Source organism: Corvus brachyrhynchos, unplaced genomic scaffold (genome assembly GCF_000691975.1).
Source record: "Corvus brachyrhynchos isolate BGI_N302 unplaced genomic scaffold, ASM69197v1 scaffold28, whole genome shotgun sequence".
Classification (NCBI taxonomy): Eukaryota; Metazoa; Chordata; class Aves; order Passeriformes; family Corvidae; genus Corvus; species Corvus brachyrhynchos.
Genome location: NW_008246058.1, coordinates 5,338,170 through 5,363,227, shown reverse-complemented (window position 1 = coordinate 5,363,227; position 25,058 = coordinate 5,338,170). Strand labels below are relative to the sequence as shown.

At 38.7% G+C, this 25,058-nt stretch overlaps 1 protein-coding gene across 1 annotated transcript in view; it reads right to left on the bottom strand.

Moving 5' to 3' along the window:
• The window catches only part of ENPP2 (ectonucleotide pyrophosphatase/phosphodiesterase 2), a 57,216-nt gene that overhangs the window by 20,092 nt on the left and 12,066 nt on the right, over positions 1 to 25,058 (bottom strand). The window contains 9 exon segments of the mRNA XM_017746106.1: positions 1,486 to 1,611; positions 2,927 to 3,038; positions 6,172 to 6,324; positions 11,132 to 11,204; positions 11,978 to 12,043; positions 14,225 to 14,280; positions 22,591 to 22,710; positions 23,875 to 23,954; positions 24,988 to 25,058. The exon segment at positions 24,988 to 25,058 is cut by the window's right edge and continues 5 nt beyond it. Coding sequence (XP_017601595.1) covers positions 1,486 to 1,611; positions 2,927 to 3,038; positions 6,172 to 6,324; positions 11,132 to 11,204; positions 11,978 to 12,043; positions 14,225 to 14,280; positions 22,591 to 22,710; positions 23,875 to 23,954; positions 24,988 to 25,058 — 857 coding nt within the window.

Below are 25,058 nucleotides of genomic sequence, written 5' to 3'. Positions count from 1 at the left end.
GAAACATGCTTCTTTGTTCTATGTTCAAACTGTTGATTTATAAGCAATCACAAATATTCGAACTAGGAAGCTGCAGACAGAAGCCAAAAGAGGAAAATGTTATTGTGGGAAAACGAGTGGTATGACTCAGAGGTCAGACAGATAAGCTGATCTTTTTGAAAGATATTGCCGTTCATCCTCCAAAGAAAACTTATTTTTCTTAGCAATTTGGGAAGTCAAGGATTGAAAGATCTTTAAAAAAAAAAAAAAGGACTTCTCAGAACTGAAATTTGTTCTCAGTAGACTCTGGAGTCTAGGAATTCAGTCTCATGCTAGTCTACAAAGCTTGAACAACATGTGCACTACTTTCAACATATCTTTACACACTCATCATATATTCCTCAAGCAGAAATATCCAGGTAAAAAAAGTTTACAGTAAAATAGATGCACACACAAATCGGTATTAAGAAAGTTTTACCACATTTTTATGATTTCTGCAACTATTCTGGAAGTATTTAGTCTTCAAAGATTGATCTTTCTATGAAATTTGTCCTCAACCGCAGCATATCTGAAGTGTTGTGAGGAAACTTGGCTATCTGATCTTCCCCTATATCAAAAGCCGTCACTCTTGGAAGCATATGGTGAAAAAACACAGGTACTTATGGTTTATTTATGCCTTACACAGTTTGCATGGTAACTTAAACTGCTAGCAAAGCCAGGTTTGCCCTTGTATGCTGAACCAGAGCAGCCAGGGTGCTGGTGCAAGCCCTGTCCCGGTAATGCTGCCCTGGAGGCAAAAGGAGGGCAGCTGGTCTGTAATGCTTGAAATCACAGAGTTAGTTTCACCAGAGGACTCCTGCCCGAGCCCTGAGAGCTATTGTCAAAGATCAGTTAATCTCAAATACTAAGTCAGGGTAAACTTCTAAAAGCATGGTTCAAAATAGCAACAAGTTTTACTGACAACATTGGCCCTGAATGCATGTGCTAAATCTTCCTTATATCCTTCAACCTCTCCAGTCTGTTGCTGTTTAGCAACCCACATTACTCATCTATGCCAAAAGTATGATAAAACTACTGAATTCAAAATTAGCAAGTCACTTTTTTTCCTATTAGCTCATAAAATATACCAGATGCTATTTTTTATATCCAAGCTGTGCAGTGCTGAGATTCCCCAAACAGTTTTTGTTGACAGAGGAGAAAAGTGCAGGAATAAACTCACGATGACACGTGAGCTGGCATGTGAAACTGGCTTGGAGTTCCCATTCCTCCTTGATATCAAAGAGTGGCGTTTAACGCAGAACATTTAAGCCCTCCCCTTGACAGTTCCACCACTGTGGGGTCTGTGAAATACAGACTGGAAAGGGAGCAAGCAACTGGTCTTCAGTGGGATTCCCTCTGAAATTCCTGCCAACACCCTGCAAATTTACACCCTTTGGACAGCATCATTTCAAGGAAGGAATAGAGTCTAGTTCTCAGAATATGAGAGGTACAATTAAATTAACTTACACTTCAGGTTATTGCTAGACCTAGGGCGAATTCGTCCCAAAGATCCAGGCAGCAAAATTATGTCATCCACATTGGTCAGATAGTTGCTTAAAAATTCAGTTCTTTCACAAGTCGTGTCTTCCATCCCTGAAGGAGGAGAATGCAAAATTAAACCACCCTGAAAATGACCACATTTTCCACAACAGCAAAAAAAGGAGATCCCAAACACCCTATGTATTATTTCCTTTTGGATGACTAATCTTGTTCTTTACAGCCATCTAATTCCAACATAAAACACTGGTAGGACTCAAACTAGGAGTGCCTATACAAGAGAAATACCACTCTGAGCGTCGTAGGAACGGTCACCACATGTACCATATGTGCACTGACTCAACTCCAAATTAAGCTCATGGAAAAATCCAAGTCTGTTTCTAGTTTAATATACTACTTTGGGGATTATTTCTTTTTAAACAAATGATTTGAAGAGGAATAGCACACAAAAGGTATTGTCTGTTGGTGGTCTGTTCTAAGGCAGCCGCAGATAAACAATTTTCTCTTGCAGACATTTGTGGCGGGGAGGAATGTACTGCCAGCCACAGGAGGTTCTCAGCACAAAACTGCCACCCCTGGAAATCCTTCCTGACCCCTACCCTTCTCTACCCACAGCCAGAAAGGAGGCATAGACCATTTTATTGCTGATGTAGCAGTTCATGTGAGACTGTCAGGAACAAAGATCTAAAAAGAAAAGGACCTTTGGTGGCATCGCTAAAAAAGTTACGCAAACTCAGGTTTTTCTTTAATAAAAATTTCTTTTTATCTTTGGTAATATTTATTATTTATTCTATTGCAGAGTTTATTCTAATGTTTGAAGGAATAAGACCTACCAAATAATATCTCTATTTTTAGATGACTACATATGACCATGAAATACCTTCTTACCTCCTTCCTCCATTATTTTGATGACTCTTCCATCTAAGCTGGGTACAGTCTTACAGATATTCCAGCCTTTTCTCTAGTAGGATAACTTGACCCACTGATTGCCATGGAAATGCCTCAATCTGAAACCTTACTTTTCTCCTCATGTACAGGAGAACGGGGCTATTAATTTTTTCATTCCATAAAAACTGACAAGAAGATTACTCTAGGCAAATTGTAGCCCTCATACATGCAAGAAGAGCTACACTTGGATGTGATATCAGAAATGCCAAGATTTGAAAAGCTCTGAGTGAAGAAGTAAGTACCTAGATCACTATTACAAAAGAGAAGTGTCCCTCCATGGCAATTACAGGTGAGCTGAGTGGCCAGTCCACACCAGCTGGCTCTTTTGGGAGACTTAAACTACCAGAAAAATGATCAGCACAAAAATATCTTAAATGGAACTTTGATTTAGGTCACCTACTAGATGTACAGCTACATTGTTTAAGTACTTCTCTTCTGATAAATATTATGGCTTAAAATTTACCATGATCACCAACAAATATAACATTGACACATCGATGTAGTTTCAACTGTTTCAGTCCATCCATTAGTTGTCCTACTGTCTTGTCAATCTCTCTCAGGGGATTCACCATCATCTGTATAAATATTCAGAAGGGAAAAAAAGTTAATTCTGTCATTGCAATGTTCCTACTTCTACAAATGGGAGTCCTTTGCCAAAACTCTGATGGGAAAACCATCCAGGTCAAGAGGCAAAGCCTTGGCTGAGCTGTTACTCCTACAATTATTGTACCATTTCCTTTTGTATATCCACACCATGACTTCAACATGAGAAAGCCCTGCTGAGATGCTGACACGAGACAGCGGAAGATCTTTATGATCTAGGCCTCCCATAAACATGTGTACAGTTGGTAAAACAATGTATAGATAGCAGAAAAACACATGTGACTTTGGGGTTCAGTTTCTTTCTTATAGATAGAGAGCAGTACTTTTAACAGGCTATTTTATGTGAATGGTTTAGTCAAAAAATGAACATGAAATGAAGCTTTAGACTTGGGATTCACATGCCAAGTCACTTAATGAAATTCACTTCAAAGGACATATGATACTAGGATGACAACATGCACGTCACTTGAGTAGCACATGGGGCTCAGAGGGAGTGTTCTTCAGCTTCAAAGCCAAGAGTTTCCAACAGTTCAAATGACAGTTCTGGCAAAATTTTCAGCAGGCCCCAGAGGATACAGATACCATACTGTGATTTCTTCCTTTAAGTTTCTTTTTCATTAAGGGAAAAAACCAAACAAAACAAAAAACCAGAAAAAACCAAAACACAGGACTGTGTTTTCAGCCTTAAGAAAACGAAAGATTTTTTACCAGATGGCACAGAGAAGGGAAAAGCAAGATTTTAGACAGAGGACTCAGATTTTGTTTTGATTTTAAGAAGAAAATATTTGTTGTCACTATATGCCAACTTCTTCCTCACTTGTCTGATTTTGCTGGTTCAAGTATCCACAGTAAAAAGCCTCTCAATAGCAAACAGAATGATAACAAATTCTGGATGAGAAAAAACTAGATTTTGGCAGAATTTTCTGAAGTAAACACAGTGTTGGTGTGACCCAGAAAGGGATGGTTCAGAAATTTTCCTGCTGCCTGAGTCATTAAGGGATAGATGTTAAATGAGTCTGCTAGGTTATGGGACAGGAAATATCAACTCCCAATGCACAGAGAAGGGACTTACAGGAGAAGGAATCACGGTGAGGAACAGGAGGAACAGTTTCTGCAACATATGGAAGTGGTTCAGACAAAGGGTGAAATTTTGAAATATTTTAATTCAGGAAAGCCTAAGTAGTTACTTAAGTTAAAACTTTGAAACATTCAAGTTTGGAAAAAAAGAAAATTGTCTGTTTCAGCATTCTTTCACTCTCCAATGCAAAGAATTTCTTCTACAGACGGGAATTCCATTTTTATGAAAGTCTATTTATATTATGTCGATCATATAAGGAAACACAACTTGTACTCAGAATCCAAAGCTTATTCAAGGATGCTGGAAATCCAGACAGATTTTCCATTAATGTTTACTTTTGTCAGCAAGCTTGAGTCTTCTTTTAAAAAATAATAATGATGATAAAAAGATAGGGCAACAATAATTCAAGGATTTCAAGTGATGGTAATTTTGTTTATCTGCCGTCTTCATCAATCTGACCTCCTCTTACAGCTCCTTCCCAGATGTGACTTTCAAAGATTTATTAGCAAACAAATAAAACTCTTGTATATACCTTTCTTCACCTAATATCAAGACTTTGGAAGACTGTACAGAAACATTTTGTCTTTCAAGATACATGGATCTCTGGGATGGTGCTACAATAAAGAGTTTTGGAGCATTGTGAAAGTGCTGGGGGCAGGATTTGAAACAAAAAAACCAGCTAGATTCTCTCACAAGTCTTCCCATAGAAGTCTGATTAGAAGGAAAAAAGAAAGAATCTTACTTTTTAATTTTTTTTTTTAATAATTGGTAGGATCCATCCTGTACTGCATTCCATTGCACTCAAACAGCATCAAAAGATGAACTTGCAGATATGATGGCAACTGTTGTGTAATACTACGGTTCTTGTTCTGAAATAATGGTGACAAATTTTCACAGTTGACTTATCAGAAAGAGTTCATTAGGGATAAGTTTCGATGACCTTTTCACTCAGAGAAAAAAAGGCAAAAAAAAAAAGGAGCAACCTGTGTTCACATCACTAGGAATGTTATTTCTACTCTATTTCATGTCAGAATGGCAAATTAGAGAGTAATAGCAATATCATCCATAGTAGTTATTAGTTTTTCCTCTCAGGTAAATCTGTGTTAAAAGTTCTCTGGAAAATTCCTGGGGTTTTATACGTGATTTTTTTTTTTTGCATGTCCTTGTTTGCCATGTTTTTTACACTTAAATAATGTGTCTCAAAATAACTCTTTAAAGTTGAATTGTGCAACAAGTCAAAAAACATCCCCACAAAATAAATCTACTGAGAAGAATGTTTATAGCCTCTTTAGGATACTGTGGAGTGTAAAGGCTTTTGTTTCAAGCTTAAAGGAGAAATACGTAGATTGTTAGTGCCAGGTGGAAAATGACAGCATACTAAGGAATACTCTTTTCATCCACTTGCACTTTTTCCTAAGAAAGCAATTTCTATTTGATGTTTTCCTTGTGAAAACAGACTTATGCATCACCTTTTGCAAATACAGGATTCAGAAGTCCTGTAATAAGAATTCCCTACCCTCTAGTTACAAAATGACTTTAAAATGTGTATTTTTAAAAGAAATGTTCTTTCCCTTTTAGATTTTATGAGTCGTATTTTCAGGACTTTTCCACAACCATGATGACTAGATACAAAATCTCAAATAATCACCATGCTCCCATGAGCCGGAAGTTACAGAGGCTACAACATATTGCAGAACTTGTAATAGTTCAGAAGGGTTAGCAGCAGTGGTAATGTCTTCCCAGAGGTTTTTCTGACATTGCCTCCAGCTGATGGCTGGATTTAAAAGTATAAAGAGATTATAAAGATAACTCTCCCTAATGCAAACAGTCTGAAACAAGAAAAACACAGCTCCCAGAAGGCTTAGTCTGGGTTTGGCTGCTCTCCTTTGGGTCCTTCAGTACATTTATAAAAGTTTTGGCTGCAAAATACCAACCTGAAGCATGGAGTGAACTCCCGAAGTTGAAAAAAATAAAGACAGTGTATTGCCTAAAAAGTGGCACTTCCATCATAAATTTTTCGAACTTACTTTCTTCCGACGAGTTTCCGTAGAATATTGATCCACTTTATGTACTTTTCTTCTTTTCTTTGGAGCTGCAACTGGTCTTTCCTGTCTCCTCTTAGGAGGAAGCTTTCTCTTAGGTCTCTTAGGCGGAGTAAGAGGGGAGCCATAACTACTCTCCTGTACTGGCAGGGAGAGATGTCTGGACTCAGAAAAAAAGCCTGTCTCAGCTCACATCAGATAGTAAAGCTACCTGTGCCAGATAATCCTGAAGCATAAATGCTATGGCCTTATGAAATATTTAGGATTTTGGACAGTTTAGGATCTACCCCTTTTTAAGGAGGAATTTACCAAATTGTACTGAAAGCAGAACAGCAGTTACAAGAGCAGACAGCATAAAAGCAAATTAAGTTGGTGTTTTGAAAGATAGGTGGGGCTTCTGTGTTTGAAAATACATAGTTATATAGGGGGTATTAGTTATCAAATATTAATCCATTAATATTATCAAGATTTAAGTTAATTTCAATTACAGCAAAATTCATTGCACACAACTTAATGAGTGTCCAGGATAGAATACTGGTGGGAATGCACCATTTTACTTGAAGGATGGTTCAGATATGAGTATTAGAGCCTGTCCAGTCTAAATGATTTCTGCAAGGTTTCCCACACCAACTTTTTGGCTGATTTAGTGACACCAAGTACCCTCATCCATAGCACCAGCAGGTACCACCATTGTGTGACAGACCCTGCACCTCCCTGAAATCACCAGAACCCCATCTGCCACTATTTGGGGTCTGCAGATCAGAGCTATGAAGGTGAGACTCAGTTAACATGGAGCTCACATCCTTCGAATCAGCTGGGTAGGGCAAATTAGTGGCAATGCATGAGAAATCTGTGCTGCTACCTGCCTTATTAACAGCTTTATGGGCATTTTTAGAATTTAACTTCCTAGCACTTTCAGTATTACGTCTCACTGGGTAATGTTGTTGTCCCTAAATTACCTTAGATAGGCTTATGGAAGGAAAAAAAAATATAGAAGGAAAAAAAAAAGATCTAGCTAGAATAAACTGCTATCCCATTAATCAACTTGCTTGTAATTTTAAACTGCCCCACTGTCACTGCCTTTAACACGAGTTGCAGGCTCTTGGCACTGCTCGAGATGGCGTGTGAGGACCTGACAGGTGACACCTACCAGGAGATAAACTACAATATGCTGTGTGCAATGGAGCACGCTTAGTGCTGGGGAAAAGTTAGAGATTTATGATGCTATTTAAGTTCTACATACTTAGGCAGCTTCTCCCAGTTGTTGAGTTACAGAGCTCCATAAACAGGGAAGGAGAGGAAGGGGATGTTACCATCTGCCATGCTGTTTCATTGCTTCCAACACAAGCAGCTGGAAAGGAGATTCTAGTCCAGTCTCATTCGTCTTTCTCCAGAAAGGCATTTTAATAAAGCAGCACCAGAGTTCTCTGTTTTTAAAATGCTTCAAGCTTTGTGCAGTCCTGATGAGAGGAGCGGCAGGGAAAGGAAGGATTCTCATTTTACTGTCTCTGAGTCGGCTCAGCCAGAGCTCCACAATGCCAGAAATACGCGAGCGCGGGAGACCCAGGTCTGAACACTGAAGTGACTGTCTCAAGACAGCATGTTAGAGGAGCAGCAGAAATGGCTTAGCACTGCCAGATTTCCACATATTTTAGAGCTCTTATGGTAGTATATTTCTAGAATATTTTATGTAAAAAAAAAAAAAAAGTTAGCTCGGAGAAAAAAAAAAAGCCAAGTTCTTATTAACCAGCCAATTCTTAGTCTTGCTTGAGAAGAGTCAGAACAGAGTTATGGAGGAGGGAAACTAATCCCTCCCCACCTACAGAAGGAAACTGTAACATCACAAGGGTAACTAGCCAGCCAAAGCTTTGCTTCTTGACCCGGACGGACCAACCTACCAGAGTTCAACTGCAGAAGCACAGAGGGAAAGAAAAAAAAAAAAAAAAAAAAAAAAAAAAAAAAAAAAAAAAGGCAGAAGTAAATCAAAAGCAAGCATATATTTTACAACTCCCATAACTGCTCCTGGAAACTTAATAGAACCCATTGAAATACTTTCTAAAATGTTTCCAAAGAAAAAAAAAAAATACAAAATACCCCACCCCAAAGCAAAAAAACAAATCAAAAAAAACCCCAAACAAACCAAGTCAAAAAACCCCCACAAAACCCCAAAACCTAGACAACCAACTCATTTACACTGAAATTCATGCTAGTGGATATGCAAAGTTACACTTGTGGAGACTAGCTATAATATCAATTCCATTTATATAAAAAACACTGGCAATTTGCCAATAAATTATAAGTGTATCTAAGTCCCTTTGCTTCTAGCTTTAAGACACTTTGCACATAGGATGGTGTGCATGTCCTGGGAAGATCTAAGTGCCATCTGGATGCCATTAGACCTCTAAGATTATACATTTAAAATAAATTTAGAACATTATTTGGTATAATAAGCTCAAATAAAAATTCACTTTATTCTAATAAAGGTTTTTAAGATTTGGAGGTTTTCAAGGTATAAAACAATTCCTCAAACTACTACTGCAGCAAGAAAAATCAGCATGAAAGAATCACTCTTCAAAAGAAGAAATAAGAAGCCCATTGTTGATATAACCCAGTTGTTGCAAGCTTGTTTTCAAACATTATTGTTTGGTTGATCTGCCTTTGCATGAAGAAAAATAGTCAGTAATACTCCAAATATACTGCTGCCAGCAGTATACAAGAAAAAAAATGATTTCACAGGGAAGTCATGCTCTTGGTATCAAGGAATTAGCAAATTGGGATCCTTCTGAGGACTTTCTTCCACATGATGTAAATTTCACAGCTCCTAAAAATTATGCTGAAAGCAGTGTCAAGAGAAACAATATAAAATACTGCCTAGCTTTTCTATCCCAAAACCAGGCCTCTAGCATGCCTCAGCATCTGTGTACTTACACAGCTGTATTCGTTTACTTCAATTTCCATTGACAAACTTTGGTCCGCTATTTGAACTGCGAAGCCGTACATGCTCTTCTGCTAACTCATCTGTTCTCAATTTGCTAGAAATCAGTTTTCATGGTCTTCTTGTGTTTAACATAAAACTATCTATTTGCAAAACTATCATAAGCTATTAATTCACACTTATTAAGAGCCAAAGCTTTGCCTTGCAATTAGAGATCAACCTTCAGATAACCATCCAGAAGAACCCCCACACAGGAAGAGCCTTTGGGGGCTCTTTGCTTTTATAATGAACACTTTGCTACACTTTACTTTTTAGACTCTTACAAATAACCTGAAATTAGATTGCCACATTGCATGCTAAACAGATTTGTTAAACACCACAATTTAAAGAACATTTTCAATGTCATCATCTTAATATTCCCCTTTTAAGTCCATGGAAAGAAAAAGCTCCACAACTCTGTTCAGAAGCAAGTGGTTGTATCCAGATAAATAAAATTAGAGTTTTCAGTCATAAAGCACACACAGTAATTGTAACATTTCACTAAAAGGAACTGTAAAGCATTATAAATTGAGAAAATTATAATTATTATAATTTTAACGATAAATTGAGAAATTTATCATTAAATCAGAGAGCTCTCATTACCAATACCTTGCCTGGCTGAATCAGACACAACTCCTGTTCTGAGCCAAATGACAACATGGACACATATCCATGTCTGTCAATTTAGCAAGTGCTGGCAGATCTTAAGCCCTGTTTATCCAGAAAAAGGACTGCTTCTCTCCATCCAACATGGTGCTTCAGCGCTGATTTGGAATAATTCTTCACACTCACTGCTCTAGGACCGTGGCTCAAACTGCTCCAACAGGGCTGCTACCTACAGCAACTTCATAACTACTGCAAACTATTTAAATAGCCCAAATAACTCAACCATACTAAAAAAATATTAATGCTTCTTCTGTTTGCTCTCTTCTCCAGTCAAGAACAACCACCAGATGTAAACCAAACAAATAAAAAACTACTGCTGGTACCTGGCTCCTCAAGGAGATTTGACTGCCTTCCAGAGGGTAGGCATCTGATAAACTCCTCACTTTTTGAAGACTGCAAATATTTGGTTACCCTTTGAAAATCTTACATAAAAACTCCTAAAGTCTTGTGATGGGAATCTTCATGCATTCATTTGCACTGAAACTAGGGGACCTTTGCAAGATGTCAGAGACCATTGGAAATGCCAGATCCCAGCCACTAGAAGCAGGATATTTGAGCACAGAATTTACTTCTCCCCCCTCCACAAATCCCAGACAAGTGCATTAAGTTCTTGTCACCTGGACAGTGCTGACAGGGGAAACAATACCCATCAGTCCCAGCCAGCTACACAAAGCCGAACAAGGGGTTAAACTACTGCAGCATGTTGCACATAATTTTTCATTAAAATGCCTTATGGTGCTTTAAAACTTTTTCCAAACTCAACAGTATGGTCCTGAGGGAACAGTATTGGAAAAGCTTTCTGAACCCCTGTAGGGCCTATATGAAACTGGAACTAGCAGCCTTTTACATTTCCTGACAGACTGCAATTATTACTTTGCTACCACCGGCTGTCAGCTTTAAAGAAAGCTTTTTTCTTCTCTGCATTTTATCTCAATATTTTCTGTATTATATTTTAATTACTTTTAAGAAGGATAAATTGTTAGAGGAAAGTTAAATTATGCTGTTGCACACAAATATACTCCTGTCTTTGCCAAATAAATCTTTCCATTTGCATTATCATATCACACAGAAAAATAGCCTCCTGAAAGGCAAGGGCAGTTCCTTCTCCCAGAAGTGAGTTTTACGTGATAAATCCTTTAGAAGGTAATTTTGTTTTCTCTGGCAGAGGAGAAGCATACTTCAGAAACAGGTGAAAACAAAGTTGCTAAAAATGTTACTTCTGAGCAGCATCAATTTTTCGGTGAAAAAAAAAAAAGTATTAGAGACATCTGCTTTTTCTGTAGAAAAAAAAAAATCTGTACTAACCTCTGAGTTGAAAGGACCATATCTGTGGCCAGCAGCATCGGGTTGCTCAGAGTAGAAGGCATAAACATAAGGCCTGAAAGGAAGAAAGGTCTTGTTCAGGTTATCTTTCCTTCAACAACACCACAAAAACACGGGCCTGCGGGGTCAAGTCAAATCAAATCAGCTTTCCAATGTGATTTAGCTCTATGGAAAAAGGACTGTTTCTCAGTCATTGAATCCTAGAATTATTTAGCAGCCTTTTGTTTCCATGGTATAATTAGTTGTTTTGCAGCTATATGTGTGTATATATATATATATATATATATATGTAGCACACATGCTCATTCTAAATCTTGTAGGAGAAATCATAACAGCAGCTCGCCTGAGCCTTGCAGCCAGCAGCATGTGGGAACTTGTGGACCAAAACCCACTCATAATTAAAATCTTAACATTTTCCTAGAGCTCAGTGTCCAGTTCTACAACTGCCATTGTCTGTAAGGTTGTTAAACCATATAAGGCTCAGCAGGATAAGAACAATCCCAGTTAATCCAAGTAACTACATGCTTTTTGATAAGAAATAAATTCATACCATACATTTATTTGGAAGAATCCAACTGCTGATGGTTAAAAGCTGATATGAGAACAAAAAGAAAACAAAACAAAAAGCCCAAACCAACTAAACAAAAAAACTGCAAATCCCAAATAACTCACATTAAACACAAAACCCAAACAAATCCTTAAATCAGTAATGGCCTGTAACAGACAAAAATAAATTTTAGCATTAAATTTTTGCTTGCTTTTGCAGCTGCTTATAAAGAGAAGACAAACCAGCAGTTATGCAACAGCAGATGACATTAAGTGAATTACCTTTCATTGTCTGGAAGGGTTAACCACTGAAGTATTGTTAATATTCTGCGTTCATGAGGGATGACACTGGACCACAAAATACAAAAATATACCTTGTTATCATAGGATACAAAAAGTATCAACAAAACCTTGCTTTGAACTGATTCTAATATGAATATAATGCATCATAATAGCATAATTTTCTTTTAGCATGCTGTATTTTCTTTGTTGCTCAATACTGATTGTTAATTTGCAAACAGAATCACATCAGACCTCCTGAATGTCTACATGCTCCAAAAGAAAGATGATTAAAAGTCTGCAAGTGTAGTCAGAACTCAAAGCAGTAAATCTAACTCTTCTAAATAGGAATGAATAAAAGATCCATTCTGGTGGCTTGAACCCAGGTGAACTTCTTTGTATGCACAATAATGCTGCCATTGGATAGCTGGCACAAGTAAAATCCACTACATTGCTCATATCAGTAGAGGTTTAAATAACCACCCTGCTCTGGTAGTCTTGTAGACACTGGAAAAGTTTGCACTGCCTTAAGAATAGCCAAACTGAGGGCTAGGCTGGTGTGAACCAGAACAGAGCCATCTGAAACACCAGGCCAGCAGCACAGGGACTTGAACAACCCTGACAGCTTCTCACTCTGCAGAGCAGACCCATCCTTACTTTACTGTTTGTACAGGGATTGCCATTCTCACTTGGCTGCTGAGGCCAAGTTCATGCTATGAGAATGACTAACCTTAGAAACAGCTGGTAAAGTTCCAAATATCTCATCCTAGGAAGGCTCTGCAGGTCAGTGACCGCACAGTCATTTTAATACAATAGCACAGTCAGTCCAGATTCCATTAGATCAATAGCAGAATCCCAAGGCAGGAATCAGACACCACCGTCAGTCACCATAATGAACTGAATTCAGCACTCTCTGGAAACCTCTGGCAGAGAAATGGAGATGGCAGCAGCCATTTGGAAATACCTTCATTTTTAATGCCTTATAGAGAAACAGTGGTCCTCAGTCTCCAACTACATGGAGAACTTTTGGTTGTAAAAAAAACCCATAAAAATGAGAATTTTTGCTAAAATTTGCAAATAAGGCAAAATTTTAAACTGGAATAATAATCTTGGGTATTGTCCCGTTTTAATATTTTTATTAATTGTGCAATATGAAAAGAAACCCCATTATTTCAATTAACTAATTTCTGACTAAAATCTTTCAAAAATTCTGTTTTCCTGGAAGAGTCTGCCTGAAAAGTCTCCCAAAAACATTCTGTGTCCCAAATGAAATAACGCAGTTTTAAGTCATATATATTTCAATTACACAAAGTAGCCGTCTCACTCCCTTACTAGTGCTATTCATACAACCTATCCTGGGCTACCTTTTTTACCTTCTGTATCCCCAAGCATGCATTGGCCAGGGTGTTTATGGTGACTGTGTAGTTGTAGAGCTTAGGAATCACATTCATTTCTTTGGTTTGTAGAGCACCAGAGCGGAGCTCTGTCAGATCTTCATCCTGCAAGCCTAAACCTATCATCAGCTTGTGGTGTGTTTTATTATTCCCTCCACATGCTTTAAGATATTTAGAACAGTAAAAAATATTATTTCTAAAGGAATCACAAAAAAAGAAGTCAAGTCCCCTTATTACTTCAATCTTGCAGTTTAAACATTTTCTTTGCTCCTGCAATCCTGCCACAAACTCAAAATTATCAAAATTCATTTATTATTGGTTGTAAAGATACATTTTAGTTGGGACAAGAGAAAATAAGTTGGAATCATTAAACAAAAGAACAAACAGCAAAGATCCCCAAGGCTGTCTTTTAAGAGAGGGAAATTGGATATCTTGCCCAAAGGACAGACTGTATTGTAAAATGAATGAATCGAGCCTTTAAATCAATTAGACTGGTGATGTCAGTTAACATAAGAGGACAATAAGAGTCTTCCACACTCGGAGGACTAAGAAACATTGCTAGCAATACTAAGGAAGCAAAAAACCACACTGTGAAATGAAAGACAGCAATTTTTCCACATAGTCACACATGTTTTCTTTAGACAACTGTTAAAAGTCAGTGCATGAATCTAAAGCAGCAAACTGTAGCATCAGCTTTAGTTATCAGAAACATTGCACAAATGAAACAATAGAGGGTTACAGGTACAATCTCCAACCTACCAAATGCTTAGAGAAAGGAAAACAACTCAATAAACACTTACACTGAATTAATTCTGAATTATTAGTTTAGAATCTCCAGAAAACAGAAGATACTTACATAGACCAGAAGAACGTGCCAGCTTTCACCCCTTGCTTGGCTGCAGTAATCCAAATCTAATGAGGAAAATATAAGAGGATTAGAATGTGTTCAGATCTCTAATGACTCTCTGAAATCAAAAGAAAATGTTTTCAAGACACATTCTTCTACCCTGAGCCTGGAAGTGAAAATTGCAGTTTTCAGCCTCGGCCCTAATTTGAAAACGTGGGGTGACAAACCTATGCAAACTCTGTAGCAGTGGGTCAGCTGCTGTGCTGTAGACTTTCACCCCTAAATCTCTATGTTGCTTTTAATTAAAAGTATTAAGATTCAAGGCCAGGAATTCCTGCAGTATTTAATTTAATTTTCAAAACTCAACCACTACTCACCTGATTCTTTTAGCGTTCAGGATTTGGAGGATACTCAGTTAGAAAGGAACATACCTTAACACTAATCAGTGTCTGCATAAATGTCCCTCTTCCCCTATCCTACAATCAGTAGCCATCAACAGAAAATGTGTTAGAAGAGAGCACACAAAAAAGGGCGCAGAGAGTAATGAGGTGTTAAGACTACAGGGAGGCACACCTTCCTACACAGATTTTTAAGAACTTCTTGAGCTGACCCGACGGGGTGATTGATGGAAAAAATGATGGAAAAAATCTCCACGGAATTTTCAAACCCTTTTTTCAATCCTTCAAGTCCCTTGTATTTTGCTAGCTATAAATCAGTTTGCAGCAGAAAGTTCCACAATGTAGTCATACACTCTATGAGTGTATTTTTAATTTTGCTTGGTTTAAAACCTGCTGGTTTCACTGGGGTTAGGGTACCACTCTCATACTTTGAAACATGTTATTAATACTTTCTCTTCCCACTTCTATACAACATTCATGATATTCCTCTGCATTTATTCCTCTTCAAACACAAGTTTGTTTGATCTTTCTCTAATGAAAGCCACGCCATACTTCTGGTTATTCTCATCACCCTCTCTTTTCTAACCTATGACAAGGCAGGGGGATGAGAATGTCAGAACACCAGAAAGGTCCACAATCAAGGAAAACAAACGAGTTTGTCGCTCCATAGAACTAAATTTCTCTTGCAAGGAAGAGCTACCCAAGTTACCTCAAAACTCATTTCAAAAGTGGCAATGGCTTAAAGGCCAGCGTTGTGTATAGAGCTAGATTATTTCCTTCCATTACTTATGCATACTGCAATGTATACACTTCATGAGGAGTTAAGACAAAATGTAGCTCCTTTACATAATAATTGCAGTCTTTGGCTTACTTTAAATCAACTCTTTGAAAATACATTCAAAGTCCCTGTACCTTGCTCTAACACATTTATAAACTGTCATCTGGATATGCATCATTCAAATGTTGTGCCTGTATTATTCACACATCAGTTTTAATTGAAATTCATTTGGGACAGTCTAATGAAAGATCATTTTCACAATGGGGCTATAGTTAACAGCAATTAAATTTGGATACTGTAATGTCACTTATGGGAAAATTGGTCATGTTTGCCTTTCCATTGCCCTGGACACACCCCTTACCTCTTATCTTCTGTTCCACCAAATCTGACTGGACTCAGTCCAATTAAATTAAAATCACAGCTATAGAAGTAATTTGTTTGCATTTTATTCTAACTCTTTGATAATTTATCCTCTTTTCCAGTGAAGATTACATCCAGAGTAATGCTATAGAAATGGTGTTTTACTAAATATATGCAGCAAGATCAAGAGCAGAATGGCCACGGGTTTGCCCCACTCTTCATTTTCAGGTGTTTCTCCTCAAGAGTCTGATTTTAGGCTTGGTTCATATTTACACACACTCAAGCTGCCACCAAACAGGGAGTCCCCCAAACATCTCCCCCAGCCTCTGCAGCCCCAGCCTTCTACCAGCACTACAGTTTGCATGGTGACAATGATCACAAGATGATGTGGCTGCACAGTAACTGCCAAAAAAAAAAAAAAGAAATGGCCTTGAATTTATATAGGAATTTGGGAGTTGTAGTTGAAAAATAGGGATATTGTTTTCAATATCTCAGGATACTGAAATTTGAGTATCACAGCTCTGACAGGATGGGACAGAAGGATGCAGTGAACGTGAAAGACGAGGAAGTATGCCTACAACCAGTGACCATGTCACTGAGCCCACACACTGCAGTCAGAAGTATGATTGCAATGCAAGGATGCTTGTTTGCACCACAGAAGTCAGCATAGGGTACATAACCAGCCTGGATACTATGTCTAATTAAGGCAGTTATTCATTACATATTCATTAGTGCATCATGGTAGTCCCAGGTCAAAAAGGGCCCACACTTAAAGCAATTACATTTTCCTTTGCATTGCAGATTTATTCATAGAGAAAAAACCCAGCCATAGCAGAGAAAGGAGGTCAAATACACATTCAGCATGAAGTGTGTGTCAGCTCCCACTACTTTTATGCTCTGTCTTGCTCTGCATTGTCCCCAGAGCAGATTTATTTTTCTTCGAAAAAGTCTGTGCTGCTGCAAAGCCTAAATAATTTTGCAGATATATTTGGGAAGGTACCAACAAACTAAGTCCAGGGAATTCTGTGTTTTAATTTTACCATCTGCAAACTCTAGTTTGACTTTCTAGAGCTTTGGCCCACACAGGCCCAAACTATCCAGTCTGCCTGGTTGTATAGATGAGACCAGCCAAGTTCTACCCTCAGCAGCTGAAGATGTCCCATGGTGCTCCTGTCTTAGCACAGCTGAATTCATCCCTGACCCTGTGTATTTTAGACAATGATTTTAAACATGTGCCAAAAGACACTCTCCCTCCAGCCAGGCAAGTAAAATACTTGTCATCCTGATAGATGAATAACTGCATCATTGGTACATTGCCAAGGCAGCCAGCACATCTGTGAGAAAGTGGTCGCTGTTCTTGTTGAGCATAGAGTGTGCTTCATGAATGTCACCTGAAAACAGCATGCACACCTTTCTGTGCCAGGGGTAATGCACATAAGTGGAGATCACTCCCAGTTGTGCAGTCCTAAGAGCAGTAAGAGCAGCCTAAAGGCACCCAGACTGGCTTCAGAGAGGAAAAACTGCACCTGCCAGTATTTCACCTCAGGAATGCAGCCATTTACATTGGCATTAGCTGTTTAGATGAGTACAAGTGTCTGCTGCACTTGAAATAAGATCAATAGCTAAGACAAGGATCTGTTGAAGTCAAAAATCAGCAAATCAAAAGGCCTGTATCTGTCTACAACATCTGAGTGAGTCTGAATGACTCCACCCTGACTTTGGCAGGCAGAGCCAGATTCAACTCAAGCTTACAACAAACCATTACTACTGGACCTCTGCTCTCCTTTGTTTTTTAAGGGGAAGGGGAAAAAAAAAAAACCAACCAGCCCTTTGATTTATTTAAACCCAAACTAAGAAAATTCAACACTACCCACCATAATACCTAAAACTCCTACTCAGCAACACATTTGAAGAGACATCTTTCAGGACACAGAGAAGCAATATTACCCTTTGTTACACAGACCCCTTAGTGGACAGGCAAAATTAGACAACAGACTGGAGCAACTGATGGGAGCACACAAGTTTATTTACTATATGGCTATAGGAAAGGAACTCCAGCAGAAATGTTGGCAGCAAACTCTTACTGCAGCCTAATCACCACTGAATGCCTCTCACTGTCTTTAAGTTAAATTCATTGTCTTTCAAGGCAGACTACAAATCATGCAGGAGGGCAGGATAGAAAAACCTTGTCCATTCAACCTTGTCCATTCAAAACAACTGAAATTAAGACGCGAATAAGGGTTATTGCTCTGCAAGGTCAGTACCATTTGTGAACTTACATAATTTATTTACCATATATAAATACATTGGGTTTAACTGTTAATATGTTAGAATTCTATAGTCAGCTGTTTAACCATGTCAATTGTGCACTCTTGGCTTGCATAGGGGACAAGCCTAATTGTATTGCAAACTATGTAAAGGCCATATTTGTGAATTAATTTGCTTAAGCAGAGAGAACAGGAAGAGATCAACCACTCTGTCTTCATGCCGTGCCACAGGAAATCAACAATATCTAACTTTTCCAATACAGAAAGACCCGTTAAATTATGCAATCACAGATCAAACCTAGTACACTGGGAAGTGTACCAAGAAATATAAAGTATGCATGCTTTCCTACATATATATGAAACATATGCTGTAAGTTGAATTACTTTTATTTTTATATCCTCTGTGTTGAATGACTACAATTCTCCTCTATTTATGGATGAAAGTAGACAAGGCTAAGCAATAGGTTAGGTATCAATGCCATATGGAACATGAAGTCCCAGGTTCTCCCTTCTTACTGCTAGACATTTGCACACAAGTACCTCATACAGAGTTATTCAAGATAGCTGTGGAATTTTCTTTGAAAATCTGCACAGAAAGTGGGACACCTCCCTGGTTTTAATCTTCCATGAATAAACAAGAGCCCACAACTTCACAAAGGCTGACTCATATTTGTAGGAATGGGAAATTCCTTCCACATCCAGGCAGAGGTGGGAAGGAGGAAATCACAGCATTTCCTAGTAAAGAAACGTGTACAAGACTGGGGCAAGCATGTAGAATTAATACCACTCCTGCACCATCTGCAATTTGTGCTGCCAACAAGGTAAAATGTGGAGTAGCCCCTTCCACACTTCTTAAAAGACGCAAATGTTCTCACAAACTTGGGGACTAAGCATTGCCTTCTTGCCCAAACAGAAGATTTTTGGTACAAGAAGTCTGTCAAATAAATAGAATCCTGTTGCTAGTTCATGGCTCAAGCTGGGTAAATAGAAATATTTATAAAATAGAATTATAGACATCTCTCCTTCTGCTTCCCCTGCTAACCAACAAAGTGATTGCAAAACCTGTTCAGGGTGCAAAGGCAGATGACAGCTTTCTGAAGCTCCTTCTGTAATTATTAGACAGGCAAAGTCAACAAAATTCAAAAAATGGTTTAATTCTAAAAACTGATATATAAATTTGGATGAATCAGGAATATCAAGTTATTGATGCAGGGTGATGATAGCTAATGTCTACAGGCAGACCTTGAAGACTGTAAAGACAGCTTTACAAGCATGCTGTCTGTTACCTAGGAATGTCATGGTCACGTTTAAGGATTAACTTAACGTCTCAAGCTGGTCCCTTTTTGAGGGCTGTAGTTTTTAAAAGGTTGATAGCTGAATTAAAGCTACATACAAGGCATCCTAAACATCCATCAATACCTGCATAATTATGATATTTCTGAAGCTGACATTATTGAAAGACATCTTTTCAACCTAAATTCAGATCCAAGCCAGGTTACCTTCTGAAGGAGCCTCTCTGTCCCCATTAACCACAGACCGACAGTTTTGTACTTTTCATCTTCTGACCTTGGAGAGGCTAATGGATTATTCCTAAAGATCATGGAGGATCACTGAAAAAAAGCAATGTATTGTCTGAAGTGTAAGTTTAAACTCACTACATCAAACCAAGACATGGAAAACTACTGCTTAACAGAAGCCAAAGACAGCTGGGGCCTAAATTTAGTGCCTAAAGTTACTTGGGATGAAAACAGAGTGTCAGTGTCATGAAAAATGAGCAGTAAACTTAGTTTCCCCCATGGGCTCTGATGCTCACCATTTCTGTGAGATGCTGTTGTGGTATGAGGAGTGGTTTTATGGCTGTTTCCTATGAAACACTTTTGTTTTGAAAACAAGGTGGTTTTAAGCTTATATAATAAATCAACATTGTATACTAAATCAGGATGTCCCATAATCAGCTACAGCACCCTGAAACACTTCCAAGCTACTTTTCCCCCCCTTCTGCCTTTCCTAATGCTATTAATTTCTCGTAACTCCTGGAGTAAAAGCATTCAGATACTCATCTGCCAAATCCCACTGATGTCTGTGGTAATCTCGCTGTTTTCCAGCAAAAGACCAAGTATTAGAACAACTGAAGCACGAAAGACCACCAAACCCCCCACATTTTCATACACTAGGCCAGTTTCCAGGAGCAAGAAAGTACTTCAGAAATTATCAGTGTTAAATGACATTCTCTTTTAGGCAGTTTTAACCATAATACAAGGCTGGGAGTCTCAGACACTTTTTCTGCCTTCTTGCTCAGAAAAATAGTAATTCCCAATTCTGTGCAAACCATATCCCATTCTGCACATTTTGAGTACTTCAGTTTGAGACCCAGGACCTAAAAAGAGCCAGATGAATATATGATATGACAGACAGGATTCCTGTGATACACAGACAGGTATCCCTTCCTACCCCCTTAATTGTACTGTCTTATCTTTCAATACCCAGCTATTTGGGGCAGTCTATGTCAATGTCATATTTAATGAAAATTATAAAAAGGAGTTTAGAAACTGACTGTATCTAACCAATACATAGACAGAGATAACTTCTTCTCTTATAAAAATCTGCAGTTCTCTTACCAAATGTGTAATTCTTGCACATGCAAGAGATCTATCACCTCCTCATCCAGCTACTGTGGCCACTCTATCAGGTTTGCCAAACTTATGGGTTTCCCTCATATTGTGTGTATGGGGATTGAATTATAACCCTTCCTCTGTGCATTTGCTTCCAATTTTCCAATGACACATCCAGTTTATTACATTATTTGTGTGTTTCCTCTTTAACAATTCTTCAGAACAACTGGTTTATTTCATCATCCCTACATGGGTATGCAACACCCCCATGCACACACACCCCATCCTCTGAGGATTTCATCCAGCATAAGGTCACCCACTGTTGTGCAACTTTCTTGAACTCTTCTTGGATGACATTTTTCATCCAGAAATCTTTTATTCCCTGGAATAGCATAGGTGTAGGAATTAACAGTGTTCCCCATACAACACAGCAGGTGATGAAGTATTCAAAGACTTATATTGTACTTCTAAAATATCATAGTTTAAAAGTAGAGACATTTGTACAAGTCCCAACAGTTAGTTCTCCACTAACTCCTACTTAACCATGATTAAGGTAAGATGCATAATTTAATTTGCAATGCATTTAATTTGCAAATAATTTCCAGCTGCTTAATGAGTTGTCACACAGCAGTTGAGCCACAGGATTGTCTATGAGCTCGACTCCAGACTGCAGCAGGTTTTAACTGTGTGACTCTGGCAGTAGCTGAGATAAAGACGTTACACACTGCTGCTCTTTCACTGCTCCTAGTTTTAATCCTGATTCTTTGCTCACATTGGGAAAGATAATAGGTGTGTTTCTCACCCTCTCCTCTCCTCATCACCCATGCCAAAAGCTAACCCAGGGCATAGCTAGACAAGGGAGTGCCTACAGTCACTGACAGATTTTACAACAGCACAAATACCTCATTCTGGCTCATCTACAGCCAGACACATCTGCCTGCAGCTCTAAATTGCCTTGCCTCACATTTGTTGCAGACTAAACGATATGCAGACAACACACACACTTGCTAAGCCTACAACTGAGTAACTTCCTTTAGTCTCTTGGGATATTTCTGTCTTAAGAGATTTGGGAGATGATACAGATCAATTTAGCAAACAAATGACAGATTATAGTGTTCCCAAACCCCTTCTCATTTCCTCTATCATCTCACTCTTTTGTGAGGTTAATTTGTCAGAGAGCATTTAAACTATAGTTCCCTAAGCAATCAGTGCAATGAAACATGCATGCACCTCGGCTTCTTGCACTTAAAACTTACTAGTTTCACTTTTTTTGTCAAAGCAAGCCAGCACAGCGTGCACTAATAGGGGAAAGTGCAGCAGAAGCAAGGGAACTGTCTTAGCTGTAGTAACACAGAACACTTTGAAGGACTCCATTTCCTTGCCCAGAATAAGGATTCAGACAAACCAAGTCCAACACTAATCTAAGAGGCTGGACATAGTTCAGCCTCTGCTGCTGTGCTCAAGGCAGAAATTAATTCTCAAGTTTCCACAGCCTCTGCAGTAAGTCAGGTAACAGTGATTACTTGTGGACTTAACTAATAGTTATGAAATTGTGCCATGCTATGCTAACAAAATATTTATACTAAAACTGTTCAAGAATATTACTAGGACAAAAACCTGAGAAACCCATAATGAAAAGGAAACATTATGCCATCCTAACAAAATGATAGTGTTACACTGCTGCCCCAAGTGAGGCTTTTTTCCTAGCTGCATCTAATTTATACTTATCAGTGCAAGCACCTTTCCATAGTCAATGGATTTATTATTCTGAAAAGCAAAAGCCAACTCAAAACATTACATTAAACTGATAGACAGACGGCCAGCTAGGGTGGGGGGTAGGGATTAGGTACAAATTGTTCACATATGTTTTTTTAAATTATTATTATTGGCTATGTTCCACAGCACAGAGGGAGGGTAGAAGAGGCAGGAAGAAAGAAGTAGGAGGGAATTTGAAACTTACTGGTTGACCTCCCCACCATCTGTGATTGAATTTCTCTCGCCCTCGAAGACTGAAGCTGGCATCAAACACTGGGTCATACATCGAATTGCCAACAATCCCATGTGATTCAGGATAGAGTCCCTTTGTGCAGAAGTAGATTAATTAGTAAAACCCTAATGCACCAAATGCAGTGCTTCATAGCTATCTGCAAATACCACTAAATTATTTTAAAGTTAGTATCTTTGTAACTATATACCAGAGAAGTTTTTTATTTTCAGATAAGCACATTTAAATCTGGCTGTAGTAATGAAAGCAGTAAGAGACTGAATTGTGCTAAATAGCATAAAAACTCCTGTTACTCAATACTTTCAAGTTTTTCACACTGTTTAAAAGTTAGTTTGAGGTCATCAAAGAAAAAGCAAAAATGTATGAAAAGAAGATCAATTTGTACTTTCAGTTCCTCTTCATGAATGCCCTTTCTGGACACAGTAATTCATTCTCTGGTTGCAAGAGTAACACTTAGCATTTCCATTTTATAGTATTTTATCTTCATGAGTGCTTCTGTGAGATCAGTTATTTGCAAGAAAAACAATTGAGGCAGGTCGCCCAAAGCCATGGCTTTATATCACAATTTGTCCTGCAGTAAAAGCAATTTAGGGAGGAGAGCAGAAAATTCCTTTCTCTGGGCCCTCTCCCATCCCAGACTACTATTTCTCCATACCCTCCTGTCTCATCCATTTAAACATTTGCGCAGTGGCTGCACAAAAAAAAAAAGGGCAAAAAATTGCAGCTGCAGGTGCAGACTCCCTTGTGGCAGCTTTGGGAGCACTGTCAGTGTCACACAGGTGTGGGGACAGCCTGCTGCCAGCGCAGCGCAGCGATGGCTCCTCTCACTGCAGGGCTGCACACTGCAGACGGACTGCTAGGGCAGCCCCACTGACTTCGGCTGCTCCAGCCAAGGAACAGCTGCTGGCTCTACTCTGGGCAGCATTTCAGGGGTGGCTTTTTTTTGCCGAGGAAAACTTTGACCTGTAATTACACAGCAGTACAAATAACTGCAAAAGCAGGCATAAGACAGCATGGGAAAGCTGTGACAGTGTATTTCAGTCCATTTCAGCACTTCGAAATAAAAAAATACTTAAACACTTTCTTCAAAATGAATAAAATACTTAAATAAATACCAAAGAGGATGGACAAAAAAGCAGTTATATATACTTTTTTTTTTTTTTAACCTTCCTTGCCATAACACACATTTCTACCCCAGTGCAACATTTTATCATGAAAAAGTCCTTCCCAGGGACTTACAGTAGCAAGGGTGTACAAGTTGGGGAATGTTTTTGTAGGGTAGACAGGTCTCATGTAAGGAGAATGTGTTCCACAAGATCCTGAAAAATCAACAGCAAATTCAAACATGAGGAAGCAAAGCTCTTAGACATGGAAAACAAAACCAGAGAAAGTAATTCTGTGACTAAATATGATGCAGAAACTAGTTAAATTTTAACTAATTTAAATGAACTTTCTGCTGCTTAACAGCAGTCAGCAGTAAGGGCAGTAGTAAATTACTCACGCACTCTTTGTACTTCACAACTAACAACTGAAATAATGCAGCCAGACAACTACAGAACCAGCTACATTCCCACAGACTGGGTTTTTTCCTGAGGCAGTCTCCATCCAGAGTCATTGGAAGTATCTTGTTAAGTAAAACAACATGAGAAAACACATTTTAAGTGATAAATACACCAAAGCTGCAGTTTCACACTGGGCTTTGTGGCCTCAGCCCCCACATCATAGAATCATTTAGGTCAGAAAAGATTTTCAAGATCATTGAACCAACCATAGTTGGCTACACAAATGTGAGGGCCAGGACACACATAGGGGAAAAAAACCCCAACACATTTCAGGGGTGTATGGGCGCACACACACAAACTACCATACACAGAGGCTCAATACAGAGAGGCTCAACTATGCAGTGCATCCAGTACTCCACAAACCCAGGGGAATGCCCATTCCCAGGGAGATGAGTGCAGGGCATGTTTTCAGCCAGTTAACAGGTATCCAGCTACAGCTTCTGCAGCCAGTTATCCATACCTCTGACATTTCTGAATCAAGTGGAAAATTTTGTGGACACCTTGCAACTAGCCTGTAAGCATGCATGATACATATCATGTACTACAGATGCCTTTCTTTGCTGACAAAACCACATGAAGGTCACCGATTCTGAGCAGCATTTCCCAAAGCAGCAGCTGTGTGTTACATTAATCAGGGTGCTTTCAAGTCACCAGTTGATACTACCTAATTTAAAGGGGACTTCTGCCATTTCATCTCCATGCTGACCCTTCTGTTGCTCAACAGACAGTGAAAGCAATTGGGCCGCAAGAGACTGTTTTCCATTTTTTGCCAGAAAATAGATTTACTCACTCAGTTTTTCAATATTGGGCATGACCTTGTTCCCTTTCTTCATATATGATGCACGGAAACCATCAACAGAA